Source organism: Euleptes europaea, chromosome 1, assembly GCF_029931775.1.
Source record: "Euleptes europaea isolate rEulEur1 chromosome 1, rEulEur1.hap1, whole genome shotgun sequence".
In the NCBI taxonomy this organism is placed as follows: Eukaryota; Metazoa; Chordata; class Lepidosauria; order Squamata; family Sphaerodactylidae; genus Euleptes; species Euleptes europaea.
In genome coordinates, this window is record NC_079312.1 from 75,197,317 (window position 1) to 75,220,688 (window position 23,372).

A 23,372-nucleotide genomic window follows, 5' to 3' on the forward strand; every position below is an offset into this window, starting at 1 on the left:
ATGCAGTTGGTGTATTTTGTATCTGCTGTAGCTTCTGAACTGTCTTCAAATGCCACTTTACAATAACCTGGATGCGATCAGAGCATGAACAACTCTGGCCAAATCATGCCTCTCAGGGAAAAGCTACAGAGTTGACCAAAGGCCCCACAGACAAGGTTTGGGGTGTGTGTGTTCATCTGTAGATCGAAGAGTACCCCCAAACTGTCATTGTTTGTTCATCTCAATGGCCAGAGCCAACTTTGTAACCCCTCCCTGCTTTTCTTTACATAGGTATATTCTTGTGCCACTTTTTTGATATAGTGTTATTATCAGAGGAGCTTGTTTTCTTCTGTTTCATAGACTTCCAGTGATGCAAATCTCGCTCTCCGAATGATGGATTGTCAGCAATTGTTAATGATTAACAGTCTTATGGGGAAAGAGTCAGATGATTTCACTTGAGTTGGTCTTGTGATTGTGAATACTAACAGACAGGATTAAGTGCTTGAGCAATCTGTAAAAGGGGGGAGGAGGAGAATTTTAAACAATAGATTAAATGAAGGGAGAAAAAAGTGGTTTGTCAATGTGATAAATTCCCTGGAAAGGTTAACAATGGAAATAATTGGATTTAGTACCTACTAAATGATCAGAAATCATCATATTACTGACTGGGGTTTCCAGTGGTCAGGCAACGAAACTTCAACACACCTTTCTATCTCTCTTTGTTGCTTGTTCCTATGCATCTGTTGCTGTCTGTTCACTGTTGCGCTTTGTGCAAACAAATGGCAGATGTCCACAGATAACTTGTAAAAAAAAGAGAGAGACCTTGTATCTTTCCCTAAATTTGCAATGTCAGTTGGATTTCGAACTTGTGCGTGTGTGGGGGGGTTTGATTGCATAATGTGCGGAATAATTAACACCCACGGTTTCACAGAATTGATTTCATTTTTACCCTGTCTGTCTCCCCAACGGGCACACATCGTTTTCCTCTCCTCCATTTTACCCTCTACAGCATCCCTGTTAGGTAGGATAGGCTGTGAAGACTGTGTGACCACTCTGAGGTCACCGAGAAAGCTTCTGTGGTAGACTGGGCGTTTGAACCTGGGTCTCCAGACTGCAGTCTGACACTCTAACTACTACGCCACAAGGGTTCCCGGTTGTGCTCAAGGCATCTCTAGTAAGCCTTTGCCCTGACTGGTGCTGTTTGCATGCTCTTGACCTGAAGTTCATGGGAGGAAAGGTGTATGGAGGCTCAAGTTCTGTCTTCTGTTTGCCTGTGTTTTATCTACTATGTATGAATGTCCCGTCCAGCTGCCACTTAGTCCTTGAGCTGGCACACAAGTGGTGCCATTTGCAACCCGGGAGGAACCGGGAGATCTCTGCTGAAGTGATTAACGTTCTGGAACAATAGGCGCGATCTCTGCAAACGTCTGGGGATCGCTGCTGCATAGCTGGAAGAACGACTCATTGCTGATATCAGGATCGCTGCTGATTGCCCATTAAGCTGCAGATGTTGCAATGGGAGAGGGGGGTGTTGGCACTGACTACATGACTGTCTGCTTTCCACGACATGGCTGCGGCTGGAACAGAGTCTGCACAGGAACATGGAGTCTCTCAGGTTCACTGGAGGTTGCCCTTGCTTCTGTTTCCTAGCTGCTGGCTGCACGGAGCTCGCAGGAGCGGCCGTGTCAGTTTCAATGGAGCGTGCAGCGGCCGTCCAGTAGCGTTTGGAGCGGGCGCGCAGCTGGAACAGTAGTCGTGTGCCTGCATATCGGGTTGCCAGGTCCAGTCCGGGAGTTTAGGCGGCCCGTATACTTACAGATATCAGTACCAGGCAGCAATTGGGAGCCATCTATGTGTCAGTGTCACATGATCAATCCTTGTTAATAAAGGTCTCCTTGAGACACCATTCCAGTCTGAACTCTCTTTTTCCAGGTTGGTCCTGCTGGTGTGATTGTGAGGTGTGGGAACTAGTTCAAATCTCACTTTGGCTCACTAGGTGGTCTTTGGCGAGCCACTGTTCTGTGGGTCTAATGGCACTGGACTACCATGCAGGGCTATTGTAAGCATTACTGAAATAATGAATGTGAAGTGAATGCAAACATGCTATGTGATTGTGGGTAACCAGAAAAAAACCCACATGAAAAAAGCCCACAAGAAAATTGCTCACAAAAAAAAAACCCACGGTCATAAATGCACACAAGAAAAAAGCCCACATGGAAAAAAGCCCACACGGGGAAAAGCCCACACAGAAAAATACTCACATTTGAATACTTAATATTATTTATTTATTTTGTTTTTAAAAAATTACAGCCATAACATAATTTTTACAACCCATAACATAACTTTCACAACTATTAACATTAACAATTACTTAATAAAAAATAACTAGATGAAAAACACTATTTGTACTGGTATGATAATACCTGATAATTATTCATTTTTTATTCTTACATTTCACATTAATTTTATTCACACTTCTGTAAAAGTCTCTTATTTGTTATTTAACTATATACTTTATTCCTTTACGGTGATTATTTGACATGAAATTAAAGCCATGTCACTGTTTTAATATCCCTGCCAATTCTTTCATTTGTCATGAAAATGAAGCTATTTCACTGTTTTTATATCTGTGGGCAATTTTCTTGTGGGCTTTTTTCTTGTGGGCTTTTTTCATAGAACCGTGATTGTGCTATGATGGTTCCATTATTGTGGCTGATAGATCCCTGTTGTTTTGACTGCATTCTCACTTGAGCCTTTCTCTTTTTCCCCCCTACAGGAATCAGACTTTAATGTCATTCCCAGATGCCTTATAGTTTTGGATACAACCTCTGAAACCAGTGCAGCGTGACATGTCTGTGGTCTGTCAGAACAAAAGGGATTTCAATTGGAGGAGTTAACAAACCTCATTCCAAAGGAAGTGCAAAAGCAGAAGGATTAGGAATACTACTATTCTTCCTGGCAATGGAGAGGTTCTTTGACAATTCTCTGCAATGGTCATTGAAATAGCTGCAATAAAATACTAGTGCCAATATTGTCTTCTTGAGTGTCCTTGCAGAATTCAGTTGTTCCTGTTTGCTGCTTGCTTTAACACCGGAAGAATGTGGAAACAGAGGAGTGGAAGAAGGAGTAAGCAAGAATTTGCTGTCTCCTCTGTCACAGCTTCCTCTTCTTAGAGATGAGTTAAGGAGGGGAAATGCTCGCTGAGTTATTATTTCTCTTTCCCCTTTGTTCACTTCCATGTATGCTGGAATTGGCTTATTCTTCTGTTTGCATAATCCTGCCAGAATCTGGTGGTTTTGAAGGGGGTGAAATGACTGTGCTCTTTCCTGGTTGCCTCAAGAAATAGGTCCTAAAATAGCAATGAATATGGCCTGTTTAACAATATGGGTTTGCTTGCTGAATATTTTCACAGTGGCTTGGACTAGAGGAGGCTACTTTCTCGAGGATCTCCCATTCCTCACTGTCTGGAATGCTCCAAGTCAAAAATGCCAAGAGAAATACAACGTGTCTTTTAACTTAGGGTTTTTTGATGTGGTCATAAACCAGAATGAATCATTCATGGGCAAGGAAATGACCCTTTTCTATAGCAACAGGTTAGGATATTATCCATTTTATACTGAGAATGGAACTGCTGTCTATGGGGGTGTTCCACAGAATGCCAGTCTGGAAGATCATCTCTGGAAGGCTCAGCAAGACATTAAGAAAACTATCTTAGAGACCAGCTTCAAAGGCCTGGCAGTGATTGACTGGGAGAGCTGGCGTCCTTTGTGGGTTCGGAACTGGGACTCCATGGAAATCTATAAGAATAAGTCTATGGATCTGGTGAAGGGGCAGCACCCAGACTGGCCCACTGACAAGGTGGTTAAGAAAGCCCAGCTGGAATTTGAGCAAAGCAGCCAAGCATTCATGGAACAGACTTTGGTACTTGGCAAAACTCTGAGGCCTGGGGGTTTCTGGGGATTCTATGGCTTCCCCAACTGTTATAACTATGAAAACAAACAGGATAATTACACAGGGGAATGTCCAGAGATTGAGAAGCAGAGAAATGAAGAATTGCAGTGGCTCTGGAACCAAAGTAAGGCTCTCTACCCAAGCATTTATCTCCCCAAGGAGATTAGACTTCTCAACAAAAGTCTAGAGTTTGTCCGTCATCGAGTCCAGGAAGCATTCAGGATGGTAGACCGGACAAGGAATGGCAGCATTCCAGTGTTACCTTATGCTTCCATTACGTATGAGTTTACGCAGATGGATTTCCTGCCACAGGTAAACTCCTATTCTCTGTGTTCCAATGTAATGTATGAGAAGTATTCACAAATGAGCATGCATTTAAGACAAAAAAGTTGCATGGAAGTAATTCCCATGGATTTCAGTGGAGTGTACTTTGGTGTGTGCTTTATATATAAGATCAAAAAGGGATATGACTCGCATTGTCGCGGTTCGGGCCGTTAAGTGCCTACACTCATAGAAAGGACCCCTTCCTGAGAAGGAATATGTTATCTTATTCAGCGAGACACCACTAGACCGGAATCAACAGTTCCTAGAAACTCGTTACAGTTCCTAGGACATCTCTTGAACACTCCAATAAATTTATAATACTGGACAAGAGTATAAGAATAATAAAAACACATTTATTTACATTATATAATATATGCTTTTAGTGCAAAGTCTTAACATATTATATAAGGCTAGACATCATTAGTCTTAAACATGTTTATGTAACAAGAAGTAGCAAGTAATCATTCACAATCTCTATGCCTCCATAAAGGAGTATTTAAGTCAGAATATACCTCATAAAGTATCAATAGTGCAATGCACCTTCATTCAGGATATAATAGTTACAGAAATCCTGTCAAAATATGGTTAATTCTTTGGGAAAAGATTAGGTTAGAAGCATCCTAACTTAAATCATTCGAAACATCATACAGAAGACAATAAACCTTGCTATGTCATCTGCAAACCTCTACGTAGATAAGTTCTATAAGAACATATGAATTCATCCTAAAGTATCTGTATTTTCTAAGTCTTGAATCCTTAAAGACTTCTATCAGTATTCTCAGCTATAAAGAAGACCTCTGATCATCATTAAGATCAGGCATTGTCTATGTACATGCTATGCATGTTCCTTTTAGTATTAGACAGCATTGCTGAATATATAAATACAATGTGTTAGCTTAAAGCTATTTAAAGTCTCTCTGGCAGTGCCAATTGTAGGGAGTTTTGTATGTGAACTGATGTTTCAAATCTGTGTATGCGCTGTACAATGTATCAGCATTGTGCATGTCTCATAGAGTACAGAGAGTCTCTGTTTCTTTCAGGAATATCTCTGGTCTCTACTCTGAGGAGGTTCAGAAGTCCCTCTGTTAAGTAGAGGACTTTCTGACACTATTTCAGAGGTCTATCTATTAGTCCTGTGTTCAGGATGTTCTTTAGCATTGGTAAGCCAAATAGGTTTAATTTGTAAGAATCCATTAATCCAATGGACTCTCAATGTTCCAATTTATGGAAAGATCACTGCACTTAGATTCTTATTCAAAGGATAAGAATTCTAAGGGTCTCCATCCTCTTCTAGGAATAGAGCAGTCTCACAAGAAGACTGTGAATATTATAAGATATGTTGAAATATCCAGACCTTGATACTCCAAGATACCTCAGAGAACTTCTGTCCACGCAAGGATCAGAATCTCAATGTTTTACATCTCAGCATTTACATCTCTGAGATGGAGAAATGCTGTGTCTGTGCAGCTGCAGTCTGCCCAGCAACAACATTCTGAAGTACTGGCTATCCTGCTCCGCCTTATATACACTTCAGATCTATGTTATCAACACATCTGCAGTATGTGTTGTTGCCCCTTCTACATCTGATAATGTAGATAATCTGATTATTCTTCATGCATCAGCATATTTTTGGGGGAAATTGTATTTCACATTGAGGTGTGAGTTGTGACAACATTATCCTTTCTCAGATATGTAACCATATCTGATGCTTGCCTCTTATCTCTACTACAATACTACTTTTTCCCTTCTGGAGCAGGTGTTGTTTTATCTATTCCTCTGGCAATGTTCCCAGAGTACTATGGAATACACTTCTGTATTCTTCTAAGGCAAGTTTCTTCTCAAGCTTCTAAGGCAGGAAACCTTCTCAACACATGTCATGCTTAGTCTTTTATAAGGTTTCTTATAGGGTCCTAAGGGGTTTTATAGATTTTCAGTGGCAAAACTATCAAAGGCCGTCACAGCTTCCTTTTAGCAGATCAGGATAGTAACCTCACTGCTCTAGTAGCCTCCTTTTTAGCTACAGCCCTCTCTGAGAGAGTCCCCAAAGACCATCTGGGTCAAGAGAGCTCAAGTATTATATAAACTAATTTTAATTGATAAATTATCATTACTAATGAATCATAAGAATGATTTTAATCCTATCTTCGCCAGCTGTTTGGCGTGTTTTATTACTTCAAGATGCCAATAAAGGTATTGTGTTGTATTGCTTAATCTATATATCTGTTAGCAACATGGGCCCCCATCTGCAGATACCTAAGTCCTTGGATCGGGACCATGCCAATGCTAAACAGATTTTTCTGCAAATTTAGGGTAACGACTCTCAAAAGACTGCTGTCTTTGCCCATTAGCAGTAGCATCGTCTAACAGTGCATTGACTTCAGCGGGCTTAGAACTGCATAGACTTTACTGTATAGGACCAAAGCGTAGGTATTCCAGATATTAAACATATTTCTCTCTCTTTCTCCATCATCATCACCACCACCACATCTGCTTATCCTACAGGAGGACTTGGTCCACACCATTGGAGAGAGTGCTTCCCAAGGTGCTGCAGGGGTCATCTTGTGGGGAAGTGAAAATTTCAGCTGCTCTCAGGTAAGTGATAAAGAAGATCAGGGGTGGGAAGGAGGATACACAGGCCGCAATCCTAAGCACACTTACTAGGGAGTAAGTCCCACTGGGGTCAATGGGACTTCCTTCTGCATATACATACTTTGGATTGCACTGCAGTCTACTGCATTCAGAAGCTGATGCTTGCATCTGTATGAGTACACCTGAATCCAGAAGAATTGTTTAGGGGTTTTTGAATGATAGCTAAAAACACACCAGACCTAGATTCTGAATTCTATTGGTTATAGGCTCCTTTTATTGCACAGTGCATATGTTTCATATCTCCATTTGTTCATCAATGATGAGCCCTGTGGATGAGTGTGGATCTGAATAAATATAGTAAAGATTATAAGGTGTTCCGTTCCTTTCATTAGGAACACAAATGTTCCAAAGTTGTGAGCAAGCAGTTGAGTTCCCCAGAACTCTTTGTCAGGCAGGATGTGCAACATCTCTCCTCCCCGCCCCCCCAAAAAAAAGAGTGGAGGAGAGAATGTTTGAGACTGACATTATCACTGTGATAACTTGCTTATTACCAAGTGTATAGGCTGAGAAGAAAATCTTTGATGCAGCTGCCGGACGGGACCGTATCGTGGTTATCCTTTTGCATAATCAGGCCAGGCTTGTGGTTATTACTGTGATCATGTGTGAATCTCACGTTGCAAGTGACTCTTGAGGCACTGAAGCAAAGGCTTGCAAATTAGGGAATGGAAATAGAAATCCTCCCATGGATGCTCTTACACAGTTTGTCCTACAGATGTCTCTTGAAGTAATGTGGATTTTGCAGACTAGTATAGCATTACTCTTTTTCAAGCTAACTCTTTCTGGACTCCTTTTAGGAAGCTTGTCTTCACGTGAAGAAGTACGTGGATACTCTCCTCGGTCACTACATTATAAACGTGACCAACAGTGCCAGGATGTGCAGCCAGGTAGTGTGTTTCAGTCATGGACGCTGTATGCGGCAGGAGAGCCACCCCGAAGCTTTTCTGCACCTCAGTCCTACCAGCTTCACTATTAAGAAGCCTCCGGCAGAGCCACGCTTCATCGTGACCGGTCACATGACAAAAGAGGAGCAAAGCAAGATGGCAGAAGAATTTAGGTGCCGATGTTATAGTGGCTGGGAGGGCCCACGATGCAACAAAAAGTCATCTTGGAATCACTGATACACCACCAAGAATAGAAATTCCTTGAGTGTTCATACATGCAGGTACATGCACACTTTATCTGAAAGAAAAGTACAATTCTACAGGGCATATACTTATTTTCTCATGAGAGCAGCACATGTAACAAGTATGTAGCGCATCAATCTTGTCACTTTAGCCGCATATCTCTTCCAGTCAACATGTGAGCATTCACATACACATGTGCATGCTTATTGCAGATGCACACTTGGCTTTCTCCTGAACACTACTTTCCACTCGCAAGATGCAGACATGGTGTGAGAAGGATAGCTTTTAAGCAAAGACAGTGTGATACTATACTCATCCCTAAAACATATTACATAGGAAAATATATAAAGCAATAATATGTACTTGTGTTTATAATTACGCAATCTAGTAAATGTCACTTGCAGTTTGCATTTAGATACTTTCTTGGCTTCCACCACAAAGTTCCACATCCATCTAGTCTACAACGTTTGTGGTTTTGCTAACTATCTCCTAGTCTGTTGAAACTATTATGAAATGTAAAAATGTCCTGCTCTCAGGCTTTTTAAGAAATAGGGATGTCTTGGTTTGAATGTGTTCCCAATTCCACCTTGTTGTCGTAGAAGTACATAACTTTACATGGCAAAAACCAAAGTTTCTCAGGCATCACCACCTACCTCCTAGACTCAGGAGCTGGTCACAGGAGGGGGAAGCAGGAGGCAAGGCTATTAGTGCACCAGCGCATCATTCGTTTTCTAAGCATTTACTGGCTAGTATGGTGAATGTAAAACCCCTAGTCAGAAAACTCCTGTCTTCCTGCCACCTTATCTCCCAGTTATAGACCTATCCTTTACTGAAAGTAATGTATGTCAAAGCCTACTGTAGGGTTGCCAGCTCCGGGTTGGGAAATACCTGGAGATTTTTGGGGTGGCACGTGAGGAGGTAGGGGTTTGGAGAGGGGAGGGACTTCAATGCCATGGAGTCCAATTGCCAAAGCGGCCATTTTCTCCAGGGGAACTGATCTCTGTCGCCTGGAGATCAGTTGTAATAGTGGGACATCTCCAGCCACAACCTGGAGGTTGGCAATCCTGGAGGTTGGCAATCCTACAATCACAGTTTGTATCTGATTATTTCACATAAATGTTTCTGCACACTGATGCACACATACATTTCCCCGCCAAGACATTCCAGCAATACCAGCACAGGGAAGGGCTCTTGGAGTGTCTTCTCCTCCTACCAGTGCAGCTTTCTGAGGGAGCAGAAAAGGTTTCATGTGGAGAGCTATGCACTATTGCCTGTGCTGAATAGAGGGATCTGCATTTGTGTGTAAGTTCCAAGAATGCATTAACAGCTATGGAGTAATGGAAGTTTCCTCCTGAGGTTCCTACTGCTTTTTATCCTATTGCAAATTCCTTTAAGGAACTGGAGAATATGCGAAACTAGATGGGATTCACAGCATGTAGCAAAAGTTTCCAAAGCCAAAATGTATGGTATTTCCCGGAATGCCAATTACTAAATTATATTTGCTTTCTACATATATCTTTCTATAAAATGACAAACTGGGGTTGAGGCCAATTACAGTAAATCTGAACCAAATACTCCCCCCCACACACACACACAACCATGATTTATTCCACTGATAGGAGAGATAGCATTTAGTGCAGGGGTCTCCCAACATTTTTCAGCCTGTGGGCACCTTTGGATTCTGACATAGGGTAGTGGGCGCAACCACAAAATGGCTGCCACAGCACACAGATCCCACCACAAAATGTCAGGGAGTGAGGTCATGCATAATTCAAATAGTAACTCTTCAACATTTCAGGCAGACATTCCACATGACAGGATGCCTTTTTAAATGAACGTATTGGTTAAAAATATTTTTGTGCTTACACACAGCTTACCTTCAGTAAGATTACCTTGTGCTGTAGTGGCAGCTGATGATGAAGCATGTTTTTTTTAATGTGCACAAAGAATCAGTTTGCCAGTGGCCAATCAGCAGCCCTAATGGGCAAAAGTCCCACCTAGCCCTGCTGACTTTCTAAAAAAACTTGGTGGGTACCAGGAAAGGAATCAGCGGGTGCCACACTGGGGGCCTCAGTAGTAGTAGAATAATTTGCGCTGCAGTTGTCTCTCTCTCACCTACACACGTGGATGGGCTGTGGCTAAGTGGTAGAGCATCCCTGCCATCTTGAGTAAAAAAAAGGATCAGGTAGTAAGCAATATGAAAGCCCTCTGCTTGAGACCCTGGAGAGCAACTGCCAGTCTTAGGCAATACTGACCTTGATGGACCAATGGTCTGATTTAGTATATGGAAGCTTAGTTGTGTTCTCAGGCATACGTATATATCCCGACCGTCTTGTTTTCTTCTATAGTAAGAAAGACATGGGGCTCTTTAGGCCTCTCATATATGTAATTCTGAAAAATGGTCTTACATCGGTGGCCTTTGAAAGGGCAGAAAGGCAGGATATATATGTTGTAAAATAAATCTGCAGAATAAGGCCATGTTCGGTAGGATGTTTCTGCAAACGGGACAGCCCCAAGATTTTTACAAAAATCAAAAAAAGAAAAAAGTTGGGGATTTTGAAAAAAAATTAAATCTTACCTTGCAGAGGGGGAAAAACAAGGTCTTGTGATAAGAAACCAGTTACCAAATTTTGGCTACCATTTTGAGGGTTGCTAAGCAACACAAGAAACAGGCAAAGGCAATGGGAACTACAGGGAGGCAGGCAGATGAAGGAGGAAGTGAGGCAGTGACTGAAAGTGGTGGAGAAGGGAGGAGGAGGTGGGGAGGAGGAGTGAGGTTCTGCTGCTACTGGGGAGATGACAGCAGTGCTGCAAGTGGGTAAGGAAGGGAAGAAAAGAGGGAGGGGGGAAAGCAGGACACAGGATGCAGAAGCAAAACAGAGAAAGAAGCCATAGGAAGATGTGGAGACAAGCGTGGGTGGAGTTTCCCCTCCCCTGTGAGTTGCTCTTGAGTCCCCACTTGTCATCAGCTGCCAGCTGTGGTGATGGGAGCCTCCGTGTTCAAAGGCAGCTTGTCACTAACAGCTGTTGCTGCGGTGGGGTCGAGTTATTGCCTTGATATCCTGTTAGCGGCCTTTCTGACAGCATCTAGTTGGTTACTGTGGGAAAGAGCATGCTGGATTGTACGGACTCTTGATCTGATCCAGCATGGTTCTGTTCACGTTCGAATCCTTTCAGTACAGAACAGATTTTTATTACGGCATTGCCATTCTAAGAATACTTGATAAAATTGTCCACAGTTCCCAATTGTGCATTAATTTAAAATAAATCCTTTCAGCAGTGATATTGATTGTCCTTTGCCTGTCAGTGGGACAATGAAATGGGGTTACAAAGTCACAAAAGGAGGAAACATAGTTGGAGGATTCTCCAGATATGCAAAAAAAAATTAGATTGTAAATTTTCCCAGAGCAGCCTCCCAAGCACTGGGCATGCCCTCCTGCCCCAGCTACTAAGTGCTGAGGGTGATTAAACCTCAGAGAGAGAAAATAAGGAGATGTCAAAGTGGTATGATTGAGCCCCAAATAGTTTATAGTATACTGTGTGTATATGTGATTCAGATCAGAATGTACGGGCCATGAGAGATGCCCTCTTCCTTCTTCCCTCACTAGTCTAGGTCTTAAATTTTTAAGAGGTCTGAGTACTTTGAAGCCTACTAGGGGATTAACTACAATCAGAGAAAAAAGCACTTCCTCTCATACTAATTCATTGCATCCTCACTCCCCCAGAATGGCAAGGGAAATAGAGCCCCAACAGTTTATAGTATCCTGAAGTTGGTACTGAAACGTGGGTCAAGGGATGCGTGCAGTGAGATGAGCGTCCCTGACCTCATTCCCCCTGCCAAACCTTCCCATACGCAGCTAGTACTGGTAGCTATACCTGCTTTGTTTGCTAATCAGGTGACTATGTAAAGGCCAACCCTGTTATCAGTGGCTTTGCTTGGGAGTTGAAGCTTGTTTGTGTGATTTTCCTACAATAAAGCCACTTGGCACTGAACAAATTGAGTCGGAGTCTTCGCTGTTATTAGGCTAATTGTAGTCAGCCCCTCTGTAGGCCAAAAAGGTCCAGCTCTCAATATGAATCAATAGAATTCATACTATATAAATATTTAAGGGCACATTTATAAGGCCATTCTGGAAAATGTTGAGGGTGGCATCTAAACACCTACACTGGCATAACACGAAGATCAGTCAGCGTAGCACAGTGCCTGGTCTAAGTCTTGGGTTAGCATGGCTGTCCTGGTGTAGAGGTCAGAAATGGAGATCACTGGGGGAGGAAGAGGTCATTGCATCCTTGAGGGTTTGGTAGATAGGAATCTGTGGGAATTGAATTCTAGGGAATAGAGACACTTCCGGTAATGAGCTGATCCCAGCACACATCCCTTGGGAGAGCTCCCAAGGGAATCCAAGAAACGCTTTGAATTGGTGTGTTTTTTGCACACCAACCTGGTTCTAAATAGTGGACCGGGACACAGGAATTCCTCTGCAGCCCAAAGAAAGCGGTGTGACTCCCATACTCTCTGAGGGAGCTTTTTAAAGCCCACCGGAGGTGTGGATGTTTGTCCCCGCTGGCATCGAGAGGAGATAGCATCGCCACAAGCGTTTTCTTTGACATTAGGCTTGGACCTCCATTACCTATAACCATCTTAAGAACTATTTTAATGAAGAAAGACCTCACCCTCCGAAATCTAAGTGAGTAACAAGAATTATTTTGATCTTACCGGGAATAGAAGGCTGAATTGATTGGCAGAATTAACTGGGAACTCTGCACTCTCCCCCCCATCATTTAAAAACTTTTCTGCTAAAATAAGATATCAGATAAAGTGGCAAGGACTCTATCAAGTTGATCTGGGGGTAGACTAAACAACTGAACTGTTTGACAGACGTGGCAAGTACCAATCAGAGTTTGTGATGTTTGAGGGGAAGGGAGAAATAAAATCCTCCCTCCCTTTGGTCACACTACCTTTTCCTGGCCGGGAAGGTCCTCCTGCCACGTCTCCAAGATCTATTTTGAAGTGCCGGAAGACCTCTAGGAAGCAATACTACTCTATTGCAAGACGCCTGCCGGCAACAGGGAGACGGAAAGTATAGAAGCCTATAAGACCGGAAGTGAATCCCCCTGGTGCATCAACTAAAAGGTTTGCCATTAAAAAAACTACAGAAAGAGGACGACGGAAGGTCCGTGGCTGCACAGTTTCCTGCCGACTTCCTACTTCCTGTTTGCATATCGACCTAGAGTGTCCAAAAACAAACTTGATGGTACTTCAAATTTAAAACTCACTTTTAAGCTCTCTTTTGAGGATTTCTTGTGGAATTTTTTAGCGATTGGGCTCAACACGAACTATTAACCTACCCATATTCTGGAAAATCAATTTTTAAGACTTGCCAAAATAAAACATCAACCATCAGTGCATACAGTAATACCTGCGACACCTAAATCCTAAGAACCCTTGCAAGAAGTAAATAATGAGAAAAGAATTCAAGACATGTTTGCTAAGCAAAATGAGATAATCACAAAAAAGTATGAACAGCTGTCAAAACAGATGTCAAAGCAGATGGATCAAATGACCATTATGATGAATACCTTCCATGCTTCTATCCAATCAACTACTTTAAAAATGAATGAGAAAGACCTTGAAGACCTTAAAGAAGAACCTTTCCTTGTCAAGAGTGCCCAAGAACAGAAGAATTCACTAGAGGAAGTGGAAAACCTCAAAAAGCAAATTCGGCTGATAACAATGGAATTGAATGTGTTTCAATTTGATTTTGATTTTTTCAACCTGTTTGATGAACTGTTCAATATTTGCTTGGAGGATTTAATGAGTAGAAAAACCGGAGTTGCCAGAATCTTTTTCCTTGAATTTGGGATGGAACAGAATGCAACGTGGATTTACAATGAAGACCATCGATTTGTTGAAGAGGCTTCACCAACAACCTCCAAGGACGTTCTCCAATGCTTACTGTTAATGGGGAAAGGAAGGAAACACTGGAAATTCCAGGCAAAGGGATAAATGTGGTCTTCATGTTCTTTCTTGGTGATATGATTAAAAGGAACTGGTTAAAAGGTCTGGCTTAAATGGAAATAGAATCATATAGGATATTGATTTATCAGAACTATAACATCTTTGAAACTATGTATGATATTGGATTACTAGAATTATAATATGTTTGAAATGAATGCTAGGGATATATGAAAGATTTATAAAACATTAATTTTTTAATAGAAAAGGAGGGAGATGTAGGAGAACTCAATATTTATTTATTTTTGAGTACCGGTATATACAAATATCACTTAATGGCTCCTTTGTTTTTATTTTGGAAAACTTTAATCCTTAATGGGATCATTTAAAGAATATTGTTCAGTCTAATCCCTTATTTTTATCTTTTAATTTTTGATCAGTACTGATTTAATGCCTTTAGATAGGATAAGAATATGTTTATTAAAATACTACTGGGATTAGTTCCGTTAGCAAAAGACTACACAATTTATTTTAAGATGGAAGAGGGTGAGGGGGAAGTCATATTATTGTTGAATTGTATTAATATATGTTTTATTATTATTATTACTGTTATCAATCTTATAGTATTGGATATTGTCATATATGATGATATAATTGAAAAAATAATAAAAATTATTTTTTACAAAAAGAATTCTGGGGAATAGAAAAGGATGTTTCAAGGCATGATTGAGGAACTCGTAATCTGCAGTTTGTAGTGTTTTACCAACTGATGGAGTGAGTACAGGCTCTGTTGCAGACTTAATTGGATTCTATGGTTTGGGAGCAAAACAGGTTTCAAGATGCTCCATAGGCTAGTCAGATAATTGAGCAAAACTGGGAAGATGCAGGGGATGGGTTCCACTCCCAGGTTCAGTGGGAGTATTCATAGAATACACTTATTTTTTCACTACTGTAATATTACTCCAAAGGCTTGTGGATTGCCAGCCCCAGCTTTGGAAATCTCTGGAGAATTGGGGGCGATGCCTGTGGAAGGGAGAGGCGTAGGTATGATTACATACACTCCACCCTCTGAAGATGGCATTTTCCTCCAGGGAAACTCATCTCTGCAATCTGGAGATCAGCTGCAATTCTGGAAGAACTCCACACCCCTGCTGGAGGTTGGTAAGCAAAGGATAGAGAAGCAAAGAAATTTTTATAAGGCCACTCTATTAAGTCAGCAGTTAATCAGATCCTTTCATGCAAACCAGGATCCCATAGAGTAAGTTCCAGTCTCGTTCACCTGGTCTGCCATTCTGATTTTTCTGGGCCTCAAGCTTCACCCTGGTTCGTGATTTCACTTCCATGGATTTTCGCATGCACATTCATTGTCCACGTACCAGCACATGTTTTGCACCAGCTAACACACATGCATTTTTTTACTGCAGCCCACTTTGCTGCAGAGAAACACAGACTTCGTTAGCCTTTGCTTCTGACCTCAGTTTTGTTGTATGCAAAACACAGAATCACAGCACCTTTGCGACAGAGCAGGGTATAAACATCGAGAGCAGTGCTGCTGCAAAAATTCCTCTAAAACACTGGTTCCCAACCGGGGGTCCGTGGACCCCCAGGGGTCCGCGAGAACTAAATTAAGGTCTGTGAAACAAAATTATAAACCCATAATAAATTAATATTTTCAATTAAAAGTTCTCTATTATAAAGTATATATATTCAAATATTATTCTAAGTGTAATGTTTAACTAACAGTTATGATTAAAGTTTATTTTCAAATTCTCTGAATTTTTTTTTTGAACCTTGGGGTCCCCCTGCACCGAACAAAAAAGGCCTAGTGGTCCCTGGTCAAAAAAAGGTTGGGGACCACAGCTCGAAAAGATCTCAGCTGTCAAAGCAAGCAAACCAACCGCTAAGCAGAAACTTTCTAGCCAGTGGGCGGCGGTGTAGCCTTCGGGAGAGGAGGCTGAGGACCTCGCCTTTCTTCCTTCTCGTTAATGTTTGTGCTGGGGGTGGGGGCGAACTAGTACTGCTCTGACATCCAGGCTGCTGCAAAAGCGGAGCGAGCGGCCGGGAGATCCTTGCAGTTTGACAACATGTTGGTATCTCTCGAACTCTTCCCCTCCCCCCTTAGCGTGCCCGGCCCGCTTGGCTCTCCGGTCCGGATGGGTCTGGAAGAGAGGTTTTTAAGGCACGCCCCCCGACTAAAACACCCATCCGCAGGAGTCAGGGTTTTCAGTGCGGTATTCCCCGGGGGTGGGGGGTCAGGAGAGAGGCTTCCCTCTCCCGAGAGTGATAAGCTGCATTCCTTTTGCTGCATATTTCCAGATCTCAGAAGCTAAGCAGGGTCCGCCCTGGTTGGTATTTGGATGGGAGACCACCCAGGAAGCCCAGGGTTGCTGTGCAGAGGAAGGCGCCGGCAAACCACCTCTGTTCGTCTCTGGCCTTGAAAACCCCCCAAAAGGGGCGGCCATAAGTCGGCTGCGACTTGAAGGCACTTTACACACAGAGAGAGAGGAAGCTGGAGGCTGTCTCCATAAAAGGGCTTGATCTTGGGTGGAAAAGGAGGGGCTTCTGGGGATCGTAGGGAGGAGATGGGAAAACCTCCAAGGGATCCAGAGAAGCGGGTTAGTTTGCAAAAAAAAAACAAAAAAACACCCTTCTCCCGGGTGTTGCACAAACGAGTAACCTCAGTAGTCCGGGGGATAGCAGTACTATATTCTATCAAACGTAGGGGAGATTGCTCGTTCTTCTAGCGGAGGTAGGGCAGAGAGGAACAATCTTCCATTTCTCTGGGTCTGTGGCAGACGACCAGCTTTAGCTATATTGCGAATGCTTTGCTGCCCTCTTGTGTCCTTTGTTGGGAAGACTTTTTGCCCCCTTCATAAAACAGAAGTCCAGTGATACCTCTAGATACCTGTCCTTTATGTTATCGTGAGCTGCAGCGAGTCAGCGCATGAGGAAATAAATGTTGTTAGTGCCACCGAGCTTCTGTTTTATTTTGCCACAGCAGACTAACGTGGCTACACCTCTGCAGTTTTAATCTCTTGCTGAGTTATGTCTGTAGACAAGTGCTGAACTGCTCCTCGCCGTGACTGTACATGACATTTGATAAGTAAGGTAGCGATATCCAGAGGCGGCAGTTGCAGTGACAAGGAGTCTTGTGACACCTTTATGGTGAACAAATTTATTATGGAAGAAGCCCATTTCAGCTGGTGTATTTAGTTTGCAAAAGCCTACACCATAACCAGTCTGTTAGTCTGTAAGGTGCACAAGAGAAATATGGGCACGTTGCAGCATCTGCATTACAAGCATGCTGGGAATCCCAGGAAATGTTGGTGACTTCCGTCTCTGGGGATACTGCAGAGTCAGACCGTGACTGCCATCACCTACTAGGGAGAAGCACTTCACTTTACTGCATAGCAGTACTCTTTAACTTCTGTTTCAGGAGTGATCCAGAGAAAAATAAGCCAGGAGGGGCAGGAGTGTCTGCGTCTTTGAGGAGAGAGCAGAAAGGGGAGAATGTAACAGTTTAAAATATCAGCCTTAAATTAGGTCACCGGGTGACTGATGTCCATTTAAAGGGCATCCTCATGGAGCCAAGGCAGCATATTCCAGCACATAGACATGGGAAGTGTGCAGTTGCTGTGCCCCGTGCCCCCCAGAAACGGCTTGCTGCTTTGAGGGACAGCCAGTGACCAAACTAGACAACTTTCTTATCGAATCCTGAAATCTGCACATGTTGGGCTAAAGAGACAGATTTTGTGGCAGAACCTTTAGCATCCTCTGGAAATGAGAAGAAAAAGAGCGGGATTCCATGATCTGACTGGCAAGTGATATGCTGCCTCGTCTAGCATTGTTGGATGGGGAGGGAGGAAAGAGTGCTGCTGTTTTTCAGGAACGTAGTCTTCCCTGGGAGGGATTCTCTGTTTCCCTGCCATTGTAGCTGCAAAGGCAATGGAGCATCCACACAAGTTTGTGTGCAGCTTCCTCCAGCAGCTGACACATTCCTTGCATTTTCTCCCCTGCCTTGCCATTGGAAGGCTTTAAAAATAATTGGTGATTGCTACTGTCCTATAGTGTTAATGCAATAACAATTTCCTGCCAAGATCTACTAGTCCCTTTGAATTCCCAGCTTGCATTTTGAAAAAAGTAAATCTCTAGCCTTTTTTGTTGCAGATATAGTAGAGGAAATGTGTACATTTCCCTTTATAGTGCTGCAACAAAAAGACCTGTAGGCAGTGTTTTAAGTCCCGCCATGAGTTCTAACTGGCCCCATTGAAAACAGTGTAATAGGACTTAATTGTGACTGACTTGTCCCATTATTTTCATCAGGGCACAGTCACAGTTCACTTTTGATGGACTGTATTTCCCGCATGACGATGAGTAAATAGCAATCACAGCTATTTACTCCCTCCTTTATATAAATATTTTTGTTTTCATGGCAGGAGTGTATTCTACTGGTTCTGGCTCTTTCTGAGAAGTCAGAGTTGGAAGGAACAGAGCCAAACTAGTATTTTTTAATTTCTGACTAAGAAAAGTTGTGTTTAGTACATAATGGTGACAAGAAACACACTATCCGTTGCCTAATGATGGGCAAGCCACCTCCATCTGGTCTCTACTTTCCATGTGTCTTGAGCTTTTGCCAAGGAATGGTTGCTGGTGGCAGGTGTGTCCCCAGATCACCTGTGACAGGACAGTTCCCCCCCTCCATGTGTCCCACTGGGTGTTGACACTGGGAGGCAGCATAGCCAGAGACAACAATAGAAGAACAAGCCTCTGTGCTCTGAGACCTCATAAACAGCAGGCTTCCTGAGTTGGCTGGAGAACCTGGCAGGATGAATGCCTTCATGGCAACTTCCAGGTTCTACTTACTGGACTCCCCACTATCCTGATGTCCTGGTCCCTTTTTAGAACAGGCAGTCACCACTCTGGACTCTGACCTGGAGAACCGGGTTTGATTCCCCACTCCTCCATGTGAGCGGCGGAGGCTAATCTGGTGAACTGGATTTGTTTCCCCACTCCTCCACACGAAGCCAGCTGGGTGTCCTTGGGCTAATCACACACTCTCTGCCCCACCTACCTCACAGGGTGTCTGTTGTGGGGAAGGGAAGGTGATTGTAAACCAGTTTGATTCTTAAGTGGTACAGAAAGTCAGCATATAAAAACCAACTCTTCTCCTTCTCCCTTTGGATTTGCAGAGTTGTCCACTGGTGATACAATGCTCTTCTATGTTCATACGATCATTGGAGGTATAACAACCTGGGAGCAGGTATCTAAGATATTAGGGCATGTGCACTCAAAGTTGGGAGGCAACAAGGAGTAGGAGAGCGTAAATTAACCCCACTGTGTACGGCAGGCCTTTGCTGTAGGTGGTTTTGTTCTCTTACATGACTAACCTGGGGTGGAAGTCTCAGGGAGGAGTTGAGAAACAGGAAGTGGCCATTCTGGCTCACCTACCTTCTCTGTCCTGTTTTCTGGGCTATTTTAACCTTGGTAGAGAACTGAAATCAACGTATTCCTTTCTCCAGAAGAAGTGACGTGCTTTGCTGGTTGCACCTGTCCTCGGACTTGCCAGCTGTAGAGGTTCAGAGCATCCATTTGAGAAAGGACCCTGTAGGCTGTCTGTTGCTGTAGGGAAGGGAGCCAGCCTTTGACCGGTGTCAGGGCTGGGCTCTTCAGTACCAGTTTACATTCCAGGGCCAGGGCTTTCCCCATATTCAAATAAACAAGCAGTGCACTCTTTAAAAGAAGAAACGAACTGCAGGAGCAAGAGCAGCTTCCTGTCATGTTCTTGTGAAAGCAGCTGGACGGTTTCTCTCAGGTCCCTCTTGTAAGCAGAGGAGGCCTTCTGAGAAGGGAAGCAACATTGCTGGCTGCAGGTATTTGATACTTCTGTCATCCACGGGTGGTCTTACAGAGGGATCTTGCAGGGAAGACAAATGTATTCTTTACCTTTTTATTTGGACATCAAAACTGGGAAGCAAGGGAGAGGAGAAAGGGGCCAGATGGATCTGGACGCCTCCCTGAGGATCTGAAAATGGGGAGCTAGTCTTGCTTCATGTGCGTTGGGGTTGTCCTAAGAGGAATGGGTAGCAATTGTGAAAGCAGAGATCTTTTCCCTCCTCTGCTGTTTTAGTAGAGGAGATAAGAAATTAAGATTCTTTTTTTCATCCTCTTCTTTGGGATCTGTGGACTGTATGTGTCTGCTTGTGGAAGAAAGAGAATCCTAATGATAGGGTGATAAACATGATTGGTGCTAGGCAGCAGGATGGTTGGAAGTAAGTGTATGTTTTTTAAAAAAGTAATAAACCCTCATTAACCTAATGGATATGTTCTGGTTGTGATCATGTTGTAAGGTTATGACCAAAGCCAGCGTCCATGAGATCTCATCAGGTGGGCATCTGGGTCTGGCAGGATTAGTTAAATATTGCTTTAATAGTTTTTTGGCATCTGAACAGGTGACTTTGTCTCATTACCTGGAATTCCATGAATAGGTAGCAGTATCTGTCTTTTTTTCGTGGGACTGTTTGGTTTTCTGTTTGTCCTAAATGCCACTGGAATGCTTTCCCAAGAATCTGTGAGTGATGTGACTGATGTCACTCATGTGTGATTCATTCCCCCTCCAAGGGAGTTTTATATTGTGCAACAAGGCAGGGAGTCATTTTTGGCATGGTTCATGGTGCAGCTAGCTATTGTTTGTTTTAGTGGGACTTGTGCCTGGTGCCTTTTGTGTGTATTTGTGACTACATAATGTGTGTGTGTGTTAAGTGCCGTCAAGTTGCTTCTGACTCATGATGACCCTATGACTCAATCTATCCTATCGTTCACAGCCTTGCTCAGGTCTGGCAAACTGAGGGCCATGGCTTCCTTTATAGAGTCAATCCATTTTATGTTGGGTCTTCGTCTTTTCCTGCTGCCTTCAACTTTTCCTAACGTTATTGTCTTTTCCAGTGACTCTTGTCCTCTCATAATGGGATCAGAGTATGATAACCTCAGTTTAGTCATTTTAGCCTCTAGGGACAGTTTAGGCTAGAACCCACTTATTTGTCTTTTTGGCAGTCCACAGTGTCTGTAAAACTCTCTTCCAACACAACATTTCAAACGAATCTACTTTCTTCCTGTCTGCTTTCTTCATTGTCCAGTTTTCACACCCATACATAGCAATAGGGAATACAATGGCATGAATTAACTTGATCTTGGTTGTCAGTGACACATCCTTACACTTAAGAATCTTTTCTAGCTCCTTCATGGCAGCCCTTCCCAGTGTCAATCTCCCTCTGATTTCTTGGCTGCAGTCTCCCTTTTGATTGATGATGGAGCCAAGGAACAGAAAGTCATCACCAAATTCAGTCTTCTCATTGTCAGCCTTAAAGCTGAGTAATTCCCCAGTAGTCATTGCTTTTGTCTTCTTGATGTTCAGCTGTACTCTCGCTTTGGCACTTTCTGCTTTAACTTTCACCGGTAGTCATTTCAAGCCTTTATTGTTTTCTGGCAGTGATGTGGTATGTAAACCTTGTCAAAAGTTGTGTTTATGTTGAAAAGTGTATTGCCTTGTTTCACTTGCAAAGTTAATCAACACTAGCTGGGGAACACTGCCCTCTAGAGGGAGGTGCTGATTACAGGGGAGTGTTTTCTTGCCTGGCAACAGGGAGTGGAAGAAGAGGGAGGGGCTGACTACAGGGGCGGCTGGAGAGAGGCTTTTGGGCCTGGCAAGAGGGAGACTCGGGGTTACCGCACTAGGTATTCCCAGCGATGTATTAAGAGTTTGAAAACGTTATAAAAAAACATCGCTTTAAAAGGGTTTTTGGGGTTACCACACTTGAATTCCCAGCGATGTATTAACAGTTTGAAAACGTTATAAAAAATAGTGTTCGCACTTTGTTTGGCCCCTTTAGATGTGAAGACGTCTTCCAACCACTTATAAGCCGTGATACCCAAAAACCCTTTTAAAGCGAGGTTTTTTATAACGTTTTCAAACTTAATACATCGCTGGGAATACAAAGTGCGGTAACACCCGATGCCACAGCTAAAAAAAATGGTTGGAAGACGTCTTCACAGCTAAAGGGGCCAAACCAAGTGCGAACAATATTTTTTATAACAGTTTCAAACTCTTAATGCATCGCTGGGAATACATAGAAAGTGTGAACAGTATTTTTTATAATGTTTTCAAACTGTTACTACATCGCTGGGAATACAAGTGCGGTAACCCCAAAAACCCTTTTAAAGCGATGTTTTTTTATAACGTTTTCAAACTCTTAATACACCGCTGGGAATACCTAGTGCGGTAACCCCCTCAGCTAGAGGCGGAGCTGAGGATTGCCCTCCTGATTTTGTGGGGAATTTAAGAAGCCTCTACAGAGGAGAAAGCAGCTGGGGATGCCAGCTGGCAGGAGAGTGGCCATCTTCTGGACTCAGTCTTTGGTCCTGAGGGTCCCGGGGACTTTGCTGTGACTGTGAGGAAAAGTGGTTTCTCTCAGGAACTGTGAGGAGAACTATATAGCCGTCTGAGTTTGTGAATCTGGACCCAGAGGCTAAAGAGACTTCCTCCCCTTTCCCCACTGACTTTGGGTCTGGTTAATATAATTGTTATTCTCACTGTTTTGCTTCACACTCCCAGTTTGACTTTATTACTCCCTTCCCCTTTCACTAAACATTATTTGTTTAAGTGTTCCAGGTTTTGAATAGGGCCTCTGAAATCCCGTGGTCACTAACCTGGCCCTTTTTACAGCAAAAAGGGTTACAGGTATCATTGGCATATCTCAAATTATTAATGGCAGGTATTGTGCTGCTACCAGCCTTTATTGGGAAAACTCTTTGCATTGGCACTTCCTTCCACAAACGGGTGGCTTTTCCTGAACCACAAACTGTTGGGGATTTTGTCTGGGTGTGCAATGTTTCAGGGAAGCCAACACGCTTGGCTGTGTTGTGCAAGGTTGGGTGGGGGGGGGGGCAGTTTCAGAAATGGATTGTACCATACCAGGCTTTACTGTGGATGTGTGCAGATGTAGCCCAGTGCTGTAAATATAGCATCCTAGGCGCTGCATGTTGAGTGGCCCTGGGATGATGCAAGGGCTCCCAGAACTCACCCTACTGTGCTGAGGTAATGAACTCTGTGCTGTGAGAAATTCCTCAATCTACCAAGCCCCTTTGGGAGGAAATGGTCTGTTCCTCTTTCATACTCTAAGTACAGTGACCGAATTTGCATCACGGGCTGCCAGTTAGAGGAAGTTGAGGGTCACTGAGGAGAAGAATCTCATTGCCATCTCTTGGGTGGCTTTCAAATGTGGCTTCCATTTGGATTCCCCCAACCCTGCCTTCAGCTCACATGATGGGCAGTGATACGTGGGACACTTGGTGTTTGGGGGGAGAGATGGAGAGAAGAATGACAAAGAATGAGG

The 23,372-nt window shown here is 43.1% G+C and overlaps 1 protein-coding gene across 1 annotated transcript; it reads left to right on the forward strand.

The window, feature by feature from the left end:
- The first annotated feature begins 3,411 nt into the window (after positions 1-3,411).
- Positions 3,412-8,021, forward strand: HYAL1 (hyaluronidase 1). The gene is made up of 3 exons (XM_056847263.1): positions 3,412-4,242; positions 6,760-6,846; positions 7,698-8,021. Exons 1-3 carry the CDS (start codon positions 3,538-3,540, stop codon positions 8,019-8,021), a joined length of 1,116 nt encoding a protein of 371 aa, XP_056703241.1. The 5' UTR covers positions 3,412-3,537.
- Positions 8,022-23,372: the final 15,351 nt, after the last annotated feature.